The following is a 17,772-nucleotide window of genomic DNA, read 5'->3' on the forward strand; positions in this document are numbered from 1 at the left end:
AATGTCTCCTAGGGTGCATCTCACTAGCCAACACACAAGAGGATGTTGAATGAACTGAAACCAGTGCTCCCCAAAACAACAGGTTTGGAGATCTGTTGGGAATTGATTACATGAAACAGTCACCCGTGCGCCCAGTCCCAATGTTTGTAAACAAATAATTGGTCTATTATACAGTATACTAGACAAATCATACTCATACATCACTGTGCTTATTTCCCACAAATTTCGAACAACCTACATTGTGAAATATGATTAACAAGCTCTGCTCCGGACGGTTAGCTCAACCGTCTGGGCACCTAGGCTGCTGAGCCAGCCTGACGGTCAGCTCAACCGTCTGGGCACCTAGGCTGCTGAGCCAGCCTGACGGCATGCCGCGGGTTCGACTCCCGATCCCGACGGCCTTTGCCTCCCCATCTCTCTGGTGCATTTGGAAATAATCTCCTCTCTACTATGCATGGCAGCACGATGTTGACGATACTGGTTGCAAGTGACTTATTAAAGTCTGTTCGTTTCCTCTGTCAAAAGTCATATACTGTGAAACTAAAAGGCCTGCGTGCACATACATACACTAGATAACACGATTAAACATAATCTGGGGAATGGTAGCGTAATCACTGTTTAGTATCGTCTCCGCCTTAGATACAGAGTTATGTACGTACACCAGAACGAGCCCAATTTCAAACACGGCGAAATGGATCTCATTCTGTATTAAAAAAATCACACCCGTGTGAACTGAGTGGTGCAAATCCCCCCCCCCCCCCTCTCTCTCTCTCTCATTAGCAGGCAACAGTGCAGCACTATCTCTCTCTCTCTGTTTCTGGCACAACAGCGCCACTTTTGGTACTCATTGGTACTGGTGCTCATAGTCACACACAAACACGGTTGAACACACGGTTGACACGGACATTGCTGTTCCTTGGAGTGGTTGCACCACTTAAATATTTTAATAATTTTGTCCATTCTGAAAAATACATGTAACAGGGTATCTGCACTGCAGGCGTAGGCAAGTCAGATTTAAGTTTAATATCTTATATTTATTAATATTGTGAGCTTGTAGATCTGTTCAAGCTGTTACTTGTTTATCTGTAAAGACAAACGGACCGAATAATTAATCGGTCGAATTGATTAATCGAACCGATGCCGATTGATACAAAATAAAAAAAACTAGAATCGGCCGATACCGATGCGCTTGCCGATTAATCTCCCATCACTAGTCTCCAGCCTTCGGGCCGTCGGCTTGGCAGAGTCAATATGCAATTGACCCAACAACAGCATAATATTTAGAAGTGAAACATGCAGAGGGCCTTTGGATTGGTATTATTAAGTACACAGGAGCATGGGAAGGCATCTCTTCTTACCCACACATCAGATCCATTTCCTTCAAGGGTCATTACCAGGCAGACGTCACTGTCACTAAGCAACGACGAGACCTTTCTGAACATTGCATACATTATTACGGCGAGCTTGTCAAAGGTTCAACATTGTGCGGCGTGCTCATTAAACAAGTGTGATGTTTACTGTACATATATAGAACATGCTGCAATCATTGTGTTGTATGTATATGTATTCGGCATCCTTCATCCTAACTTCTGCGGTATACGTCAGTGCTGGACGGAGCCATTCAAAAGAGCCTGAAGGCGGTCAGCGTCATCAGCTCCTGTGTGGCCCTGCAGGCCACTCTGGCTGGCCACGTTCTCCAGCCCTTGGACACATCACATGTATTCCTGGACCGTTATTCCCCTGCCTCACCTCTCTCCCTCTCTCTCTCTCTCTCTCAAGGACACTTCGACACTAACTCTGGGGGAGCCCGGGATCGAACTGGGAATCTCATGGTTCCCATCCGGTCACTCTACCCCTGAGCCACCGCCACACCCGTGTCACACTGAGGAGGTGATACGACCAGGAGGAGTGTCACACAGCAGATCTACAAGCTCATAGCACGGCACCGAGTGCCGCACTACGAGCTTGTAGATTTGCTATTTTTCAGTGAGTGAACATTTTTAACTCAAATCTGTGCTTCTGGGGGTCCCTGCTGGAACAACATATGTTCAGATGGGGGTCGATGGCCAAATACATATGTTTTTGGGGGTCCTTGACATGAAAATGTTTGAGAACCACTGACATAGAAACATGGGTTTTTCATGATTTAGAATACATTTGTAGAATCGTCATCAGGTCGAAATGGTTTAAAGCCAAGAGATGTCAGCTGTCAGGAGGCAGTTCAGTGAATTGTTTCTGACACTGTTCTACAGTACATATACAGTCATTATTCTCTTGTGTATCATAATTAGATGTCCAGCCTACTGGTCAAAGCTGGAACGGCAGGCGGGCCCCTGCATAAAGCACGAGGAAACCCTGCACAACTGGGGTTTAACCCATTCTGGGTGTGAACCCCTTTTGGTGTTTTAAAGGACAACTTTAGTTTTTTTCAACCAAGGTTCATGTTTTAGGTTGTTATTAGAGAAAGTAAAAGATGAGTGTTATTTTTTCTTAATTTGCTGCTTTCTTTCATTCGAGCATGGGGCTAAATATGTATTTCTTTACAAAATATTATGGCGATTTATTTTTTTATTATTTACTCTAGTCCTACTAAACCTCAAGAAATTGCATCTGGCCACAAAAGATCACGAGATCTACTGAATGTGTCAAACTGCATATTGAGCCTATAACACAGTGTGGCTTCCCCCCAGTAGGCTACCTTCACATTCAGTAGATCCTGTGATCTTCTGTGGCCAGATGTAATTTCCTGGGGTATATTAGGACTATAGTAAATAATAAAAAAATAAATCGCCATAATATTTTGTAAAGAAATACATATTTAGCCCCATGCTCGAATGCCCCCGCCCCCCTGTCAAAAGCCGCTAAAATCCCTAAAACGAAAGAAAGCAGCAAATGAAGAAAAAGCTCATCTTATACTTTCTCTAATAACAACCTAAAACATGAACCTTGGTTGAAAAAAACTAAAGTTGTCCTTTAAGCATTATGTCACACAAAGTGCCATAGAATATATGGAATAGGCTTGTGAAGATACTCACAAAAAAGATTTTTAACTGGGATTTTAGATTTGGTCACCCCTGGACAAATAAGTTGAGGTGTTTATTTTATGTCTAATGATTTGTTTTTGTTTCCAAAATTCAGATGGGGGTCCATGCAGTGCATGCACGGCCAAATACATAATGCCAAATTGGGGTGTCCTTGACATGAAAATGTTTATGCAGGGTGTTGATTTTGACAGCAAATTTAAATTTTAGTTTTAGTCTTTTGAAAAGTTCTCATTTGGTTTTAGTCACATTTTAGTCAACTGGAATGTTTTAGTGTTAGTCTAGTTTTAGTCGACTAAATATCATAAGATTTTAGTTGACTAAATCTACAGTTGATTTAGTCGACTAAAATGTATTTTGGCGGGCCTTGATGCCGTCGTAATGACTGATTTTACACTTGCTGAAAATAGCCGATCTACAAGCTCACAATGTGCCACGCTGCGACGCATTGTGAGCTTGTAGATCTGCCATTTTCAGTATGTAACCAAGTGTAAAATGACTTATACTGGATCTCTTGTCCACTACTCCCTTCCTAACATTTTAGCCTAATTTTGAAATTGACAATTTATTTAGTCATTGTTTTAGTCATCGTAGCTTAGTTTTCATTTAGTTCCTATTTAGTTTGTCAGTGAAAAAAAGTAGTTGACGAAAAGAATGTTGTGATAGTATTAGTCGACGAAAGCAACACTGCTTGGTAGACGTTTGGTACACCTTCTCCTTTGACGCGGGTCTCCCTGGTAGACGTTTGGTACACCTTCTCCTTTGACGCGGGTCTCCCTGGTAGACGTTTGGTACACCTTCTCCTTTGACGCGGGTCTCTGCTTGGTAGACGTTTGGTACACCTTCTCCTTTGACGCGGGTCTCCCTGGTAGACGTTTGGTACACCTTCTCCTTTGACGCGGGTCTCTGCTTGGTAGACGTTTGGTACACCTTCTCCTTTGACGCGGGTCTCCCTGGTAGACGTTTGGTACACCTTCTCCTTTGACGCGGGTCTCTGCTTGGTAGACGTTTGGTACACCTTCTCCTTTGACGCGGGTCTCTGCTTGGTAGACGTTTGGTACACCTTCTCCTTTGACGCGGGTCTCCCTGGTAGACGTTTGGTACACCTTCTCCTTTGACGCGGGTCTCCCTGGTAGACGTTTGGTACACCTTCTCCTTTGGCGCGGGTCTCCCTGGTAGACGTTTGGTACACCTTCTCCTTTGGCGCGGGTCTCCCTGGTAGACGTTTGGTACACCTTCTCCTTTGACGCGGGTCTCTGCTTGGTAGACGTTTGGTACATCTTCTCCTTTGACGCGGGTCTCCCTGGTAGACGTTTGGTACACCTTCTCCTTTGACGCGGGTCTCTGCTTGGTAGAAGTTTGGTACACCTTCTCCTTTGGCGCGGGTCTCCCTGGTAGACGTTTGGTACATCTTCTCCTTTGACGCGGGTCTCTGCTTGGTAGACGTTTGGTACATCTTCTCCTTTGACGCGGGTCTCCCTGGTAGACGTTTGGTACACCTTCTCCTTTGACGCGGGTCTCTGCTTGGTAGACGTTTGGTACATCTTCTCCTTTGACGCGGGTCTCCCGGGTCCCAGTTAGTGGTGCATACTGTACTGTAAGTAGTACAGTAGAGGCTCTGCTGACTCCCACTCCTGCTTCCAGGATGCCGCCAGCCATGTGTTTGTAGACACATGATCCTCAGGGATAGTTAGAACTGAGCAGCTCTTGTGCAGCTTATTGTATATGGGTGGCGTCACTGGCCGGAGATGAGGCTTTTTGGAGGCATATTTTAGATTTGACCTGTGATCCCAGTGTCTCTGATGTCATCGACACTGGGCTCACTTCCTTGCTGGACTACAATTCCCATTATGCTAAGTTGGTGCACTGCTCCTCCTTGTGGATAGGGGGAGGGCTGTCTTACTGAGACATGTAGTCCAAGAAGTAAGTGAGCCCAGTGTCCATGACGCTTGTTTATGGATCCTGCCGCAAAAGAACAAGGAGGCGCGGCCTTTGCGCTTAGAGGCAGGCCCACAGCCGTCTTGAGTGATAACCATTGATGAACGGAATTGATGGAATGGATTTCTGGATTTCCTCGTATGAGAAGCATTGGTTGGAACTCGGAAGTGACATTACACAAGCTTCCGTTTTTAACGTGTATTAGTTTTAATATTATATTAGTTCGTATTTTTAATTTAATTGTGTCCACAATTCCATGCTGTATTGATGTGGTACCATAGGGGAGAGACACAAACGTTGATCAATAATAACACTCTTGAGTGAAAGATCTATATATGGGTCCATTTGGTTACCAACTCCATCATTTAGCTGGGGGACCACCTGAAACCCAAGGACCACTGGTTGAAAATAGATATATGGATAGATAGAATTAAAAAATCGTTCTGACAGGTAGAACACATGCAGGCGAGTTGTTAATGACGGCATCAACCTTCACTGAACTGTGACACCGTTTAATGCACTCTGACATGTAGGATAATTCCATTTCTAATGATGAATAGGCCTACGGAATTAAAGTTAAGTTATTAACTCTTAAGTTATTGTAGCTGGTCAGTGTGACTACAGTACTATAAATAGTTATCTTCTCATAATATATGCAGTGGTGGACAAATACTATGGACCACTTTTCAGCCTATCTTCATATAACTGGTCCTCAATGTTCATGATAAAATACCACTTTTTTCCCCTACTCAGTCTGTCTCATAGGAGGGCTGTGGGCAGTTCAGAAACACGTCCACCAGTGACATCATCGTTATGCAGATTTCTTTTTTAAAGGTGTAGTGAAATGAAAAATATATTATAATATTTCTGTTTTTTTCCCCCCACACTTTTAGACCATACCCATGGTCATCATATGGGCATACCTAACAATGGATGCCAAAAAATGGGATTTTTTTTCATTTTTGCGTATTTTTATATCAAAAGTCCATAAAAATGGTTAATTACTTCCTTAAAATGAAAACATACTGCGTGATGACGTGTAGAGGTATACACATCAATAAAAGCCAATAAAAATGAAGCTCATCCATTGTATTCCCATTGCTGCAAAGCAAAGCAAAGCAAAGTTCTTTGTTTACCCAGGGTGAATGGACTAAGCTCGACGAACTTGTTTACAGCCAGACCCTGCTCATAGAACATTTCAATGCCTTGCTCAAGGGCACTTCAGCGGTGGTAATTTTAACGTGCCGGTCCGGGGATACGAACTGGCGACCTTTCCGATAACAAGACCGCTCTGCAAACCGTTCGGCCACCGCTGCCCCAAACACCGCTGGTCTTGATTACAGAACTACTCCGTTTATAATCTCATTCAAGATGACATCCAGACAGTGTATTACTAAATATGTATATATGTTGTGTATAAGGTTAGAATAATCCCCTGGCTTTGCTACACGTCTCTCTGTCACTTTGTTTACTGCTGTGGGAGACGAGAAGAAAATGTGAAATTACTAGTTTGACACTTGTAAACAGAACCATGATAAAACCACAATGTGTCTGCATGTGTGTGGACGATGCAACTGTTCCCTAAGGGCGTGCCGGTTGTACAAAATTACAGCATTACGGAGAAAACAAGCAAATATTGCCTTCCCTATTGACTTATTAAGGCAATGATTGCAATCTGCCAGCAACGCACCATGAGCAGTTAGGACGCACAAACCTCTATAATCCCTCTCTGAGGGAAAACAAACACAGCCAGATGGCAATAAATTCACTGGGAATGACAGACTCTCAGAGGCACATTATATCAACGCATGTCGGAAGCTGATGAAAACAAACAGTGCAGACAGACAGACCCAAGGTGGCAAAACCACCATTACCACCCTGGCCTGTACAGTCAGCAGGTCAAAAATATTTAATCATTAATCATTTAATCAAACAGGGTTGAATTTAGCTGCACTCACACTATAGGGCATAAATGGGCAACTGGCGGCCCGTGGGCCACATGCGGCCCCCACCTTCACTTAATGTGGCCCTCAGATTAATTTCGGAATACTGATATGTTATTGATTTCAGCTGTTACAATTCCAAACATGCAAACATGACCCGCTTGAATTACTTAAAGTCTAAATTAGTAGCTTGCTGAGTAGTATTAATAATGTTTTTTTATGTCCAATATATTTGTATTTAGTTAAAATTACTTTTCAGGATTTCAATTCAAATATAGCAAAAATAGCTGATCTACAAGTAGATCGGCTATTTTTGCTACGACACGCATGCAATGTGGCCCCTCTGGAGTGAGTATGGAAATATAATGGCCCTCTCCATCGTCAAAGTTGCCCACCCCTGCTATAGGGTAACTGGGGAGATTTTGAGTTGAAACTTGAAACACCCCACCGAACTGACCATCTCCTCAGATCTTGCTTCGTGCGTTCTAAAGTGCACCTGAATAAAATTTGCTTGGAACAGATCTTTGAAAGGACGTGTAACTTTTATTCACAGATAGATGGGGGGGGGGGTTCCTGGTTCGAGGCTGATCAGAGGAGATTATCTGTCCACAATAAGTGATGCATGTGTGTCATTATAATGTGTATTCTAGTATGGAGTAGGGATGTTAATAGTTAAGGAATTATTCAATTAAACTTAAATAAAACATTCTGCGGTTCCATCATTGGGCGGTTTTCTGTGAATGTAATGCTGTCTGCGCACGGAATCGGATGGCCGAGGAACGCACATGTGGGCTGGTTAAAAAAAAGTCCCCCCCCCCCACCTTGGTAGCCACAGAAACATCTATGCTTTTGCATGTGATGTGACAGACATTGCACTTTTCATTTCATTCCTCGTAAAATATGCCATTGCCTGGCTTTGTATCTCAAATGGTCAAATAAATATTTGATTAAGGAATATAATAATGCCTTTTGTATTATTTCTGTATATCAGCAAAATGTAGATTTTTGTTAGACATTGAGGGAAATTAAGATTCCTATATGCTTATACCAATACTTTTGTACTTTTACTTGAGTAAATGTCGCATTCCGTACTTTTACTTTACTTTCTTATAGTAGTTATAGTTAGTTGATGCTTATCAACTAACGATTAATCAATCAATATAGGTTATCAATGATCAATGAATGAATCGATAATTCCCATCCCTAGTATTTTTCAAGACAAATCATAAGCGCTCCTCCGTTACAACCATAAGTTTAACTAGCTCCATTGTTTATCTCTGCTAGACTTGAATGTATCGACGTTCAGCTTGATTGATTGATTTAAATATTTATTAACAGTTTGCAGAATTACAGTACATTTAGAGCACAAACTCAATACAAAGGCTGTTAACTGTGAGTGGACGACCCAATTAAGCATTACACTTGTTTACAACAGGGTCCACCATGTTCAATTCATCAAAACATTTAGAGACGTACAAATAGACACTTCTATATAGACAAAGAACAGAACTGATAACGCAACAAACCACCAGCCTAAACTCTCTGGACACTAATGGATGGATATTTGATACCATGGCAGACTTTATGATTGTCTAATTAATCTCAAAAGAAGCCTCAGCCTCAGGACACTTTGGGATGTGTCCTGAGTGCATTACTATCAAGAGAACGCCTACGCAATCAAAGAGAAAAACAACCTCATTAGAGGTTTCCCCCTCAAACAGCAATGGCTGTGGAAGGAGACAGTGGACAGACCTTGTACCATTGTTACCACAGTGACAGCCACAGGTATTGAGGCAGACAGGGAGCTATGGAGTCTGCCTTCTCCCCTGCTAATTAATCCCTAGGGACACCTTTTAAAAGGGTAATGTTGGCCCTGTGTCACTAACCTGAGGGAGATGTGCTAACAAAACAGGCACTGCTATTAACTTAAGTATTATGTCAATGTGATCCTCTCACACACAACAACTTGGAGAAAAATATGTGGGAGCGGAACTATCTTTCAAAGACAAAAATAACGCACAGCCATCCTTGGTCTTCAGTGTCGAGTTAAACTGCAAAAGCATCAAAGTCATCAACGAAAATGTTGATGGCCTTAAACGTAAGTTGTGAGAACAACTGAATGCTCTACGTAACCTAGACTTTAGGACTGACCCCCCCAATCCAACCCTTGATGCCGAGTGCCAAGCAGGGATGCATTGGACGAGTCTGGCCAGGGATTAGGGTGTATTAAGTGTCTTCTTAGAGCAGGGGTTCTCAAACCTTTTCATTTCAAGGACTCCACTTTGAGAACCAGTGTCTTTAGAGGAAACGGGTAAAAAGCAAAGCAAAGTTCTTTGTTTACCCAGGGTAAGTGGACTAAGCTCGAGATGCTTGTTTACAGCCACGCCCTGCTCATAGAACATTTCATGGTTGGGGTTCAAGGGCACTTCAGCGGTGGTAATTTTAACGTGCCGGTCCGGGGATTCAAACTGGCGACCTTCCGGTATCAAGACCGCTCCGCAAACCGTTCGGCCACCGCTGCCACCGGTGAGAGCACAGGGAGGAAACTCCTCAGTGCAGGTGCACGTCAGCGGGGAGCGGGCAGGAAACACAACAGTCCCTCGGCCATGGAAACGCACAGTAGGGATGATATTTTCAGCATATCCTCTGTGACGCGTACAGTATGCTGGGAGTTGGAACAAGCCGGTGGTGAGGTGAGAGGGGTGAGCAGAAGGGACAGCCCAGTCCCCACCAGGGTAACTTGGGTGTTTGAGGCAGGATGGGAGGACACAGATCCAAAAGAAGTGGAGGAGAGGCGATCAAGAGAGACCGGACTAAGTGTTCTGCGGCCCAAAGCCCAAACAGCCCAAACCTCTACCAAAGTGAAATTGGGCTTTAACCGATTGAGACCAGCTCAGTGGCCTTGTGGTTAGAGTGTCCGCCCTGAAACTGGGCAATTTAAAAAATACCTTTTAAATCGTAACAGTTTTCTACAAAACTTAAAGGACAACTTTAGTTTTTTTCAACCAAGGTTCATGTTTTAGGTTGTTATTAGAGAAAGTAAAAGATGATTGTTAATTTTTCTTCATTTGCTGCTTTCTTTCGTTTTAGGGATTTTAGCGGTTTTTGACAGGGGCATTCGAGCATGGGGCTAAATATGTATTTTTTTACAACATTTTAGAGCAATTCATTTTTTTATTATTTACTCTAGTCCTACTAAACCCCAAGAAATTACATCTGACCACAAAAGATCACGAGATCTACTGAATGTGTCAAACTGCATATTGAGCCTATAACACACAGTGTGGCTTCCCCCCAGTGGCTACCTTCACATTCAGTAGATCCTGTGATCTTCTGTGGCCAGATGGAATTTCCTGGGGTTTATTAGGACTATAGTAAATAATAAAAAAATAAATTGCTCTAAAATGTTGTAAAAAAATACATATTTAGCCCCATGCTCGAATGCCCCCGCCCCCCTGTCAAAAGCCGCTAAAATCCCTAAAACGAAAGAAAGCAGCAAAGGAAGAAAAATTAACACTCATCTTATACTTTCTCTAATAACAACCTAAAACATGAACCTTGGTTGAAAAAAACTAAAGTTGTCCTTTAAGTTGCTATATCTTCGTTATCGGGTGGAAACTGGAAACCTTGTATTTCCAAACCGTTCCCTTTTTATCATAATTTTTAAAACATTTTAATAGTGAAAATATATCTCCAATCTCGCAGCGGCGAAGCGTTGCTTGTAGATACTGCGACACTCATCTATGGAAGTAGTCCGGGCATTGATTTACGAAATGATATTAAAAGTTGAAACATGAAGATACATATTAAGGCTGTTGCCCAACAGCAACAGCTACAATCTAAAATGACACAGATGCTTTCCCGGTTTTTACGGGTTAAGACAACCAACAGTGTTTTTTAGGCTAAATCTGAACACCCATGAACATAGTGTCAGACCTGTGCACTGGACTGCTGAATAGAACCCTCCACAGACCAGTAAATGGTGCATTTATATATAAATGGTAAATGGTGCATTTATATAGCGCCTTTATCCAAGGCGCTTTACAGAGATTGTGCATTACATTCACCCATTCACACACATTCATACACCGATGGCAGCGGAAACCATGGCACCAACTAGCACATCGGGAGCAATTAGGGGTTCAGTGTCTTGCTCAAGGACACTTCGACAGTAACTCTGGGGGAGCCTGAGTTCGAACTGGCAACCTTACGGTTACCATCCAGGCACTCTACCCCTGAGCCACCGCCGCCCCAGTCTAACCAGGAGTTAGGCGCCTGTGCCTCCTTTAGAGCAGTGGTTCTCAAACTTTTTAATTCCAAGGACCCCAGAATAAAAATGTCTTTGGCAATTTGGCCAATGTTTGACCCGCTGTTATAGTATAGTTTGTGAATTACTTTAGATGCCGTAATGGTTATTTTTCTTCACTGACCTCTGGGACCTCTGGACCCCCCCCCCCCCAAAAAAAAAACCATGTGGAGAGACTGGAGACCCCCAGGCCCAGGGGTCCCGACCCACAGGTTGAGAACCAGTGTCTTTAGAGGAAGCAGGTGAGATCACAGCTGAGAGCACAGGGAGGAAGCTCCTCAGTGCAGGTGCACCTCAGCGGTTAGCGGGGAGGAAACACAACAGTCCCTCGGCCATGGAAACACACAGTAAGGATGATATTTTCAGCCTGCTATCCTCTGTGCAGTATGCTGGGAGTTGGAACAAGCCGGTGAAGAGGAAGAGAGGTGAGCATACGGGACAAAATACATTGTGCCAGCAGGGACCCCATACACCATTTGTGCCGTTAAAAATGTTCCAAATTGCTTCATAATATTTCCAACACTTGTTGCCATGTTCAAATAGCAGCCAGTGGCGAGGGAGAGGGGTGAGCATAAGGGACCCACCAGGGTAACGTGCAGGTCCAAAGAAGTGGGGGAGAGGCAATCAAGAGAGAAGACCAGTACTCTGTATACTTCAAAGTCAAAAGTATATAGTCCTGGTCCAATATAATACTGAGTTGCTCTCTCTGTCAAATCTGTACTTACAAATTGAAAATACTAAATATTCAAAAGTACAAATTACATTTTGTAATAGCAATCAATTTTTACATAAATGTATTGTTGTATTTATATTATTGGTCGTTTCATGTTGGTTGATTTTCTACTTCCTTGTTGAATACTGTAGTTAGTTAGTGGTTGAGATATTTCATAATGTAATGTATTGGGGCAAATTGGGAGTGTGTAGTAGGTAGGTTCTCAAGGTGGGGTCTTGGGACCGACCTAGCCGCAATTTGCAACTCTGGTTTTGTCAATTTATAGGTTGTCAGTTTATATCCATCCCCCTACCCATCTGAACTCACGCTTGTACAGCTTGTACAACGTATTAGCATGTTAGGGCATGTGTGGGTGGGTGTGTAATCAGTGTATATATATATATGCATATATTTATCTTCATCATGCATTGCTTGCACTGTACAGATTGTTCATCTACATCTCACCTCAAACCCTTAGATCTCCATATATGGAGCTGACCTGTTCTAACGTTCCATATGTTGATCCTTCCCCATCCATCCTTCCTCTTCGATGTCTCCCTTTTGACTGATACCTGTCCATTCAAAAATTCAGACGCTGATCCGACCTCATCAAACCCTGTTCACTCAAGACACACTCCATACCATATATGGCCAGTACAGAATTCATTCCATATGTTGAATTGTTGATCTGACCCCCCCATGCCAAAGCGCCAAAGATCGCCCAGCAGTCTGCTGTCACCCAGACGGATATGTTGATCTGACCCCCCATTCCAAAGCACCAGCGCTCGCCCAGCAGTCTGCTGTTACCCAGACGGATATGTTGATCTGACCCCCATTCCAAAGCACCAGCGCTTGCCCAGCAGTCTGCTGTTACCCAGACGGATATGTTGATCTGACCCCCATTCCAAAGCACCAGCGCTCGCCCAGCAGTCTGCTGTTACCCAGACGGATATGTTGATCTGACCCCCATTCCAAAGCACCAGCGCTCGCCCAGCAGTCTGCTGTTACCCAGACGGATATGTTGATCTGACCCCCATTCCAAAGCACCAGCGCTCGCCCAGCAGTCTACGTTCACCCAGGCGGATGCATGCACGTGACCTCGCCCTCAGGCGTCTTACTGGTTTATTGGTTCTTTCCAATGTATTTATTATATATTATTACATAATCTTAGCTAGGCGGGAAATAGCTGTTTTCAATACATGATAGTTCAGTTGGTGATGAAAGCATGAAATTTGGCACAGATGACCTTCATATGACCCTAATCGATAATCAACCTCGGGCCACGCAGAATTCCAATTTTTTCAAGGTGGCCCGCCAGTTTTAAAAATGGCTGCAACTGTACATACGTTTTTGGACGATATGACTTTGCTGGGGCTGTAAATATTTTATTTCCCCTCAATTTGATATAAGAGAATATGTTCTGGAGGTATTTATACCAAGTACGATATAAAAAATTATGTGAAAATAAATACAAAATGAGTATTAAATAGTGTGTGCGTGTGTGTGTGCGTGTGTGTGTGTGTGTGTGTGTGCGTGTCTGCGTGCGTGCGTGCGTGCGTGCGTGCGTGCGTGCGCTTGCGTGTGTCCATCTGTGGGTGTGTGTGCATGTGTGTGCATGTGTGTGCGTGAGACGTGCGTGCATGTGTGTGCACTTGCTTGCAGACCGTCAGAGTTAACACTCACTATGTAGTGCAGGAGGAACTTTAGTTTCTTGTCAACAAGAAAGGTGTGAATACATCCAAACCACATGAGGATGAACTTAGAGATATGAAGAGCTGACATGTCACTAATCAACACATAGACGACAGCAGCACTAGAGCAGAGGATGTGGTCACAGACAGAGCAGGATGTACATCATGCTTATTGACCAGAAATGACACGCGTGAATTCGCGAAACCTTCAAGCCGGAGCCTTGCTAAGAACACCTGCTTCTCTGCCGATCTCTGTACAAATGTACGCTGAAAACACACAATGTTGTGTTTTCTATACGTCAATTAACTGTAGATGCGTATATTATGTCACCATGTTGCTACTTATAATCTGGTGAACAAATGCAAAACGTTTTAGATATCTGTTGGGCTTCTCTGCCTTTATTGATGATAGTTATTGTATATTAGTGGATTGAGCTTATTTCCCCCCCTGCTATCCCTAGATGTGACACGACGCCCACCTAATCACCCTCATTCAGGTGTGTTACGTCTTTGGTGCAGGAGAATTGGCATTATTGGAATTGTGTTAACAATTCCAACATTTTTCACAGATTTTGCCTATATAATGAGGCATATCTTATTGTATTGCTTTTTGGGCTAAATTTGGCCATAGCAACTTGCCCAAATGTGATGATGTCAGCACATTTGGGCCACATTTAGCCCAATGAGTTTTTGTGCAAAACTAATGCTTGGAATGGATTCAGCATCATGAAAACCCCCTAGTTTGACATGTCACATGCTACTTAAAGCAAAAGGAAATTTAGAAAATATTGCCTTATAATTGGATGTCAATGGTGGCCATACTGTATATATTATATATATACAGTATATATATATCTTCTGTATTTATTCTCTCAAGAGTCATTACTGCATTACTGTATTGCACTTCTGGCTAGACGCCACTCTTCATTTCATTGTCAAAGTATTTGTATACTCTGTGCAGTGACACTAAATTTAATCTAATCTATTCTAAATATGTAGCCTGCATAATAATGAAGTTTTAATTTCGGTTACAGTGGGAATGCTACTGTAGTAGGCAGGCAGCCTACAACTGTACGTGAAACATGCAAAGAAAAGTTATCTTATCAATGTTATCGTGGTAGCCTCTATAGTATAGGGGTGCCCAAAAGGTAGATCACGATCTACCAGTAGATCACAAGGGCTGTGCAGGTAGATCACATTACATGCCCCTAAAAGAATATATTGAATTTAAAATTTGCCACTTGAATTAAGGTGACTTGATTGACATTTAGAAGGGCCTGTCAGCTCAAACCCACAATGTATTACTTTGTTTTTAAGATTGTTGTGCACAAACGTCAGTAGCATTACAAAGTTATATATTGTCGAGTAAGGAAACAGCAAGACAGGAGACCTTGGGTGCGTCAAGGTAGTTTACTCACTTTGTCCACCGTAAGATGAACCTAAATAGGTTTGAATGGGGTTTCTAGGTATAAGTATGTAGGACTAGTAGCATGCCAAAGTTTGTGCTATTGCCATTGAGAATGCATTGGGCATTTAAGTTAAATACGGGGGGGGACATATTTTGACAGCAGAAACTGCCTGTCATAATTGCTCCCTATTCCAAAGCCCCCCCAGGTACATTATATATTTAAACTATTTTCAGCAATGGTACACTTATTTTTTCAGTGGGTAGATCTTGTTGAGCTGGTCATTTTGAAAGTAGATCTCACGTCATAAATGTGTGGGCACCCCTGTGACTAGTCACTAGTAGCATGCCAAAGTTTGTGCTATTGCCATTGAGAATGCATTGGGCGTTTAAGTTAAATAACTCAGAAACTACAAATCATTTCAAAGTAAAAAGTTCCAGCATTTGTCTCCACAGTAAGCTGAATTATAAAATGTGTGAATGGAGTTTCTAGGTGAAAGTGATTTTTTGACGTACCATGGAGCTGCCATTGAGCCCCATTATAAATTTCTCAAATTTGAAAGCACTATATTTCTAAAACTATGAAACATTTCAAAGATTTCTTTTTAGGCAAACATGTCCACCGTAAGATGAACCTAAATAGGTTTGAATGGGGTTTCTAGGTGTAAGTATGTAGGACTAGTAGCATGCCAAAGTTTGTGCTATTGCCATTGAGAATGCATTGGGCGTTTAAGTTAAATACATATTTTGACATAATTGTCATAATTTCTCCCCCCTCCCTATTCCAAAGCCCCCCCAGGTACATTATATATTTAAACTATTTTCAGCAATGGTACACTTATTTTTTCAGTGGGTAGATCTTGTTGAGCTGGTCATTTTGAAAGTAGATCTCACATCATAAATGTGTGGGCACCCCTGCTATACCTTTGCCATTGACACACACTCATCATAACTTAAAGGTAGGGTAAGTGATATGTTTTGGTTAAAACAAAAAGTTATTTTGTTAAAAAGGTTAAAACACTATATTCTGATAGTAAGCATTGCTACTTTGCTAGTCTCCACCATCTCTTTAATAAACAGAAAATACATTTTCAGGTACACTAGGTGACAACATTTCAGTCAATCAGGAGAAAGTAGCCAATTATCAGCTTTTTTTATATATAGGCTATATATTGTTCCCGTTCAAAAATATATCTGCTCATTACTGTGTGTCATCAGTGTTCATCACTTATAATTCCACTTTTCTGTTTAATAAGAAGCTGAAGAGACATCCTGTTACTGAAGTGACACAAACACAGCAATGAGTAGGCTACAGTAATCACAAAGAGCGTTTTAACACTTATTTTAACCAACATCACTTGCCCTACCTTTAAATGAAACAACAGTTGGACCGAGTAAAGTGGACATACCGTTCTGTGCAGCACACTCAGAAGGCTCTCTGTGTGGAGTTTGCTTCTTGGACCCTTCATCATCATCACAGTCCGAGTCTGATGGTGGTACCGGTGGCAGCACCCCGGAGAGCAGGGACGACGGTCTGCTGCTGTGCGATCCACCCCCTGGACCAGGCTGGGGCGACACCACGTCCAAGCCAGCCCCGCTTGTGTTCCTGACCCCCCGCTGTGAAGACCCACCTGGGCCGGGCTGGGGCGACACCACGTCCAAGCCAGCCCCGCTTGTGTTCCTGACCGGCTCCGACTCAACATGCTGGGGCTGCTGCTGCCTGTCCGGTTCTGAACCCACTTTCACCAACGCGTTCCTTGTTCTGGTCAACGCAGATGTCACAGAGCCCATTTATTACCGAGGTGGTGGTGGTGGTGGACGCCTACCTACTCAGTATAGTTTGGTTAAAGGCAGCCAATATTTCATTTTAACCCGAAATGTAGCCACTACTGCTACTACAAACAACAAAGTCACTTTGTTTCCTCAACTATAACTGTGGCCAGACTCAGCTGGAGCACACAGAGAAATAAACAAACACGCGTTGGCTACAGTGTAAATCATAAAACACACTGCTTTGATATCCTAATTTTCTTCATTTTTGATTAAAATAAATCAATGAAATTTTTAGTTAGTAGCATATAGTAGTCGGGCAACCCGCGCGTTTTATGAAGCCAAATAAATATCTTCGGTTTGAATTGAATCATCATCTCCCCCCGGCGTGGCGCGCTTCCTGGGCACGTCACGACACTGAGCAGAAAGTTGTCCTCATCATGGCAAACTGATTGATCTCTCTCGGGGCAGAAGAAGAAAACAAGCCCGCTAATTACCTGGCAAGTATCCAGGATTATTAGAAATGAACAGGAAAAATCAAGCACCCAATTAAAAAATACTTTAAGCCTGCATGCAGTTGAGTTGTTTCTGTTAATTCTGCGTTTGTAAATGTGTCTGATAGGGCTACCCTATATTCTGGCTATGCATTAATTATCTCCGTATATATGCATGACGTACGGACTAGTGTGAATGTATTAAATTAAAGCTCAAAACCATAGCAGCCATAGTAGCTTTTTGGTGAAATAGACACAACATAATTAACGCATTCAACAACCAACAGATGGCAGTATCACACCTAGGAAGTGCAAGAGCGAAACCTCCACTATTATCAGAACAAACAAGCCATTAGCCTGCTTCAGTATTATGAGCTTTTCACATGAAAGCAAACCTTTATTTGCAAATATTAGTCATTTACATCTAATTATTAATTATCAATCTCACAGGTAGGCTATACACATGTTACAA

General features: G+C 42.6%; 1 protein-coding gene across 2 annotated transcripts in view; it reads right to left on the reverse strand.

The window, feature by feature from the left end:
• Window positions 1-17,214, reverse strand: part of pde1cb (phosphodiesterase 1C, calmodulin-dependent b) — a gene marked incomplete at its 5' end in the record, with an annotated part of 193,135 nt that extends 175,921 nt beyond the window's left edge. For both annotated transcript variants that reach the window (XM_079505394.1, XM_079505393.1), the window contains one exon: window positions 16,446-17,214. In XM_079505394.1, the coding sequence (XP_079361520.1) occupies window positions 16,446-16,827 (382 nt within the window). The remainder of the gene's footprint in view (window positions 1-16,445) is intronic.
• Window positions 17,215-17,772: the final 558 nt, after the last annotated feature.

The sequence above is a fragment of the Electrona antarctica genome (genome assembly GCF_951216825.1).
Source record: "Electrona antarctica genome assembly, chromosome: 1".
NCBI lineage: Eukaryota > Metazoa > Chordata > Actinopteri > Myctophiformes > Myctophidae > Electrona > Electrona antarctica.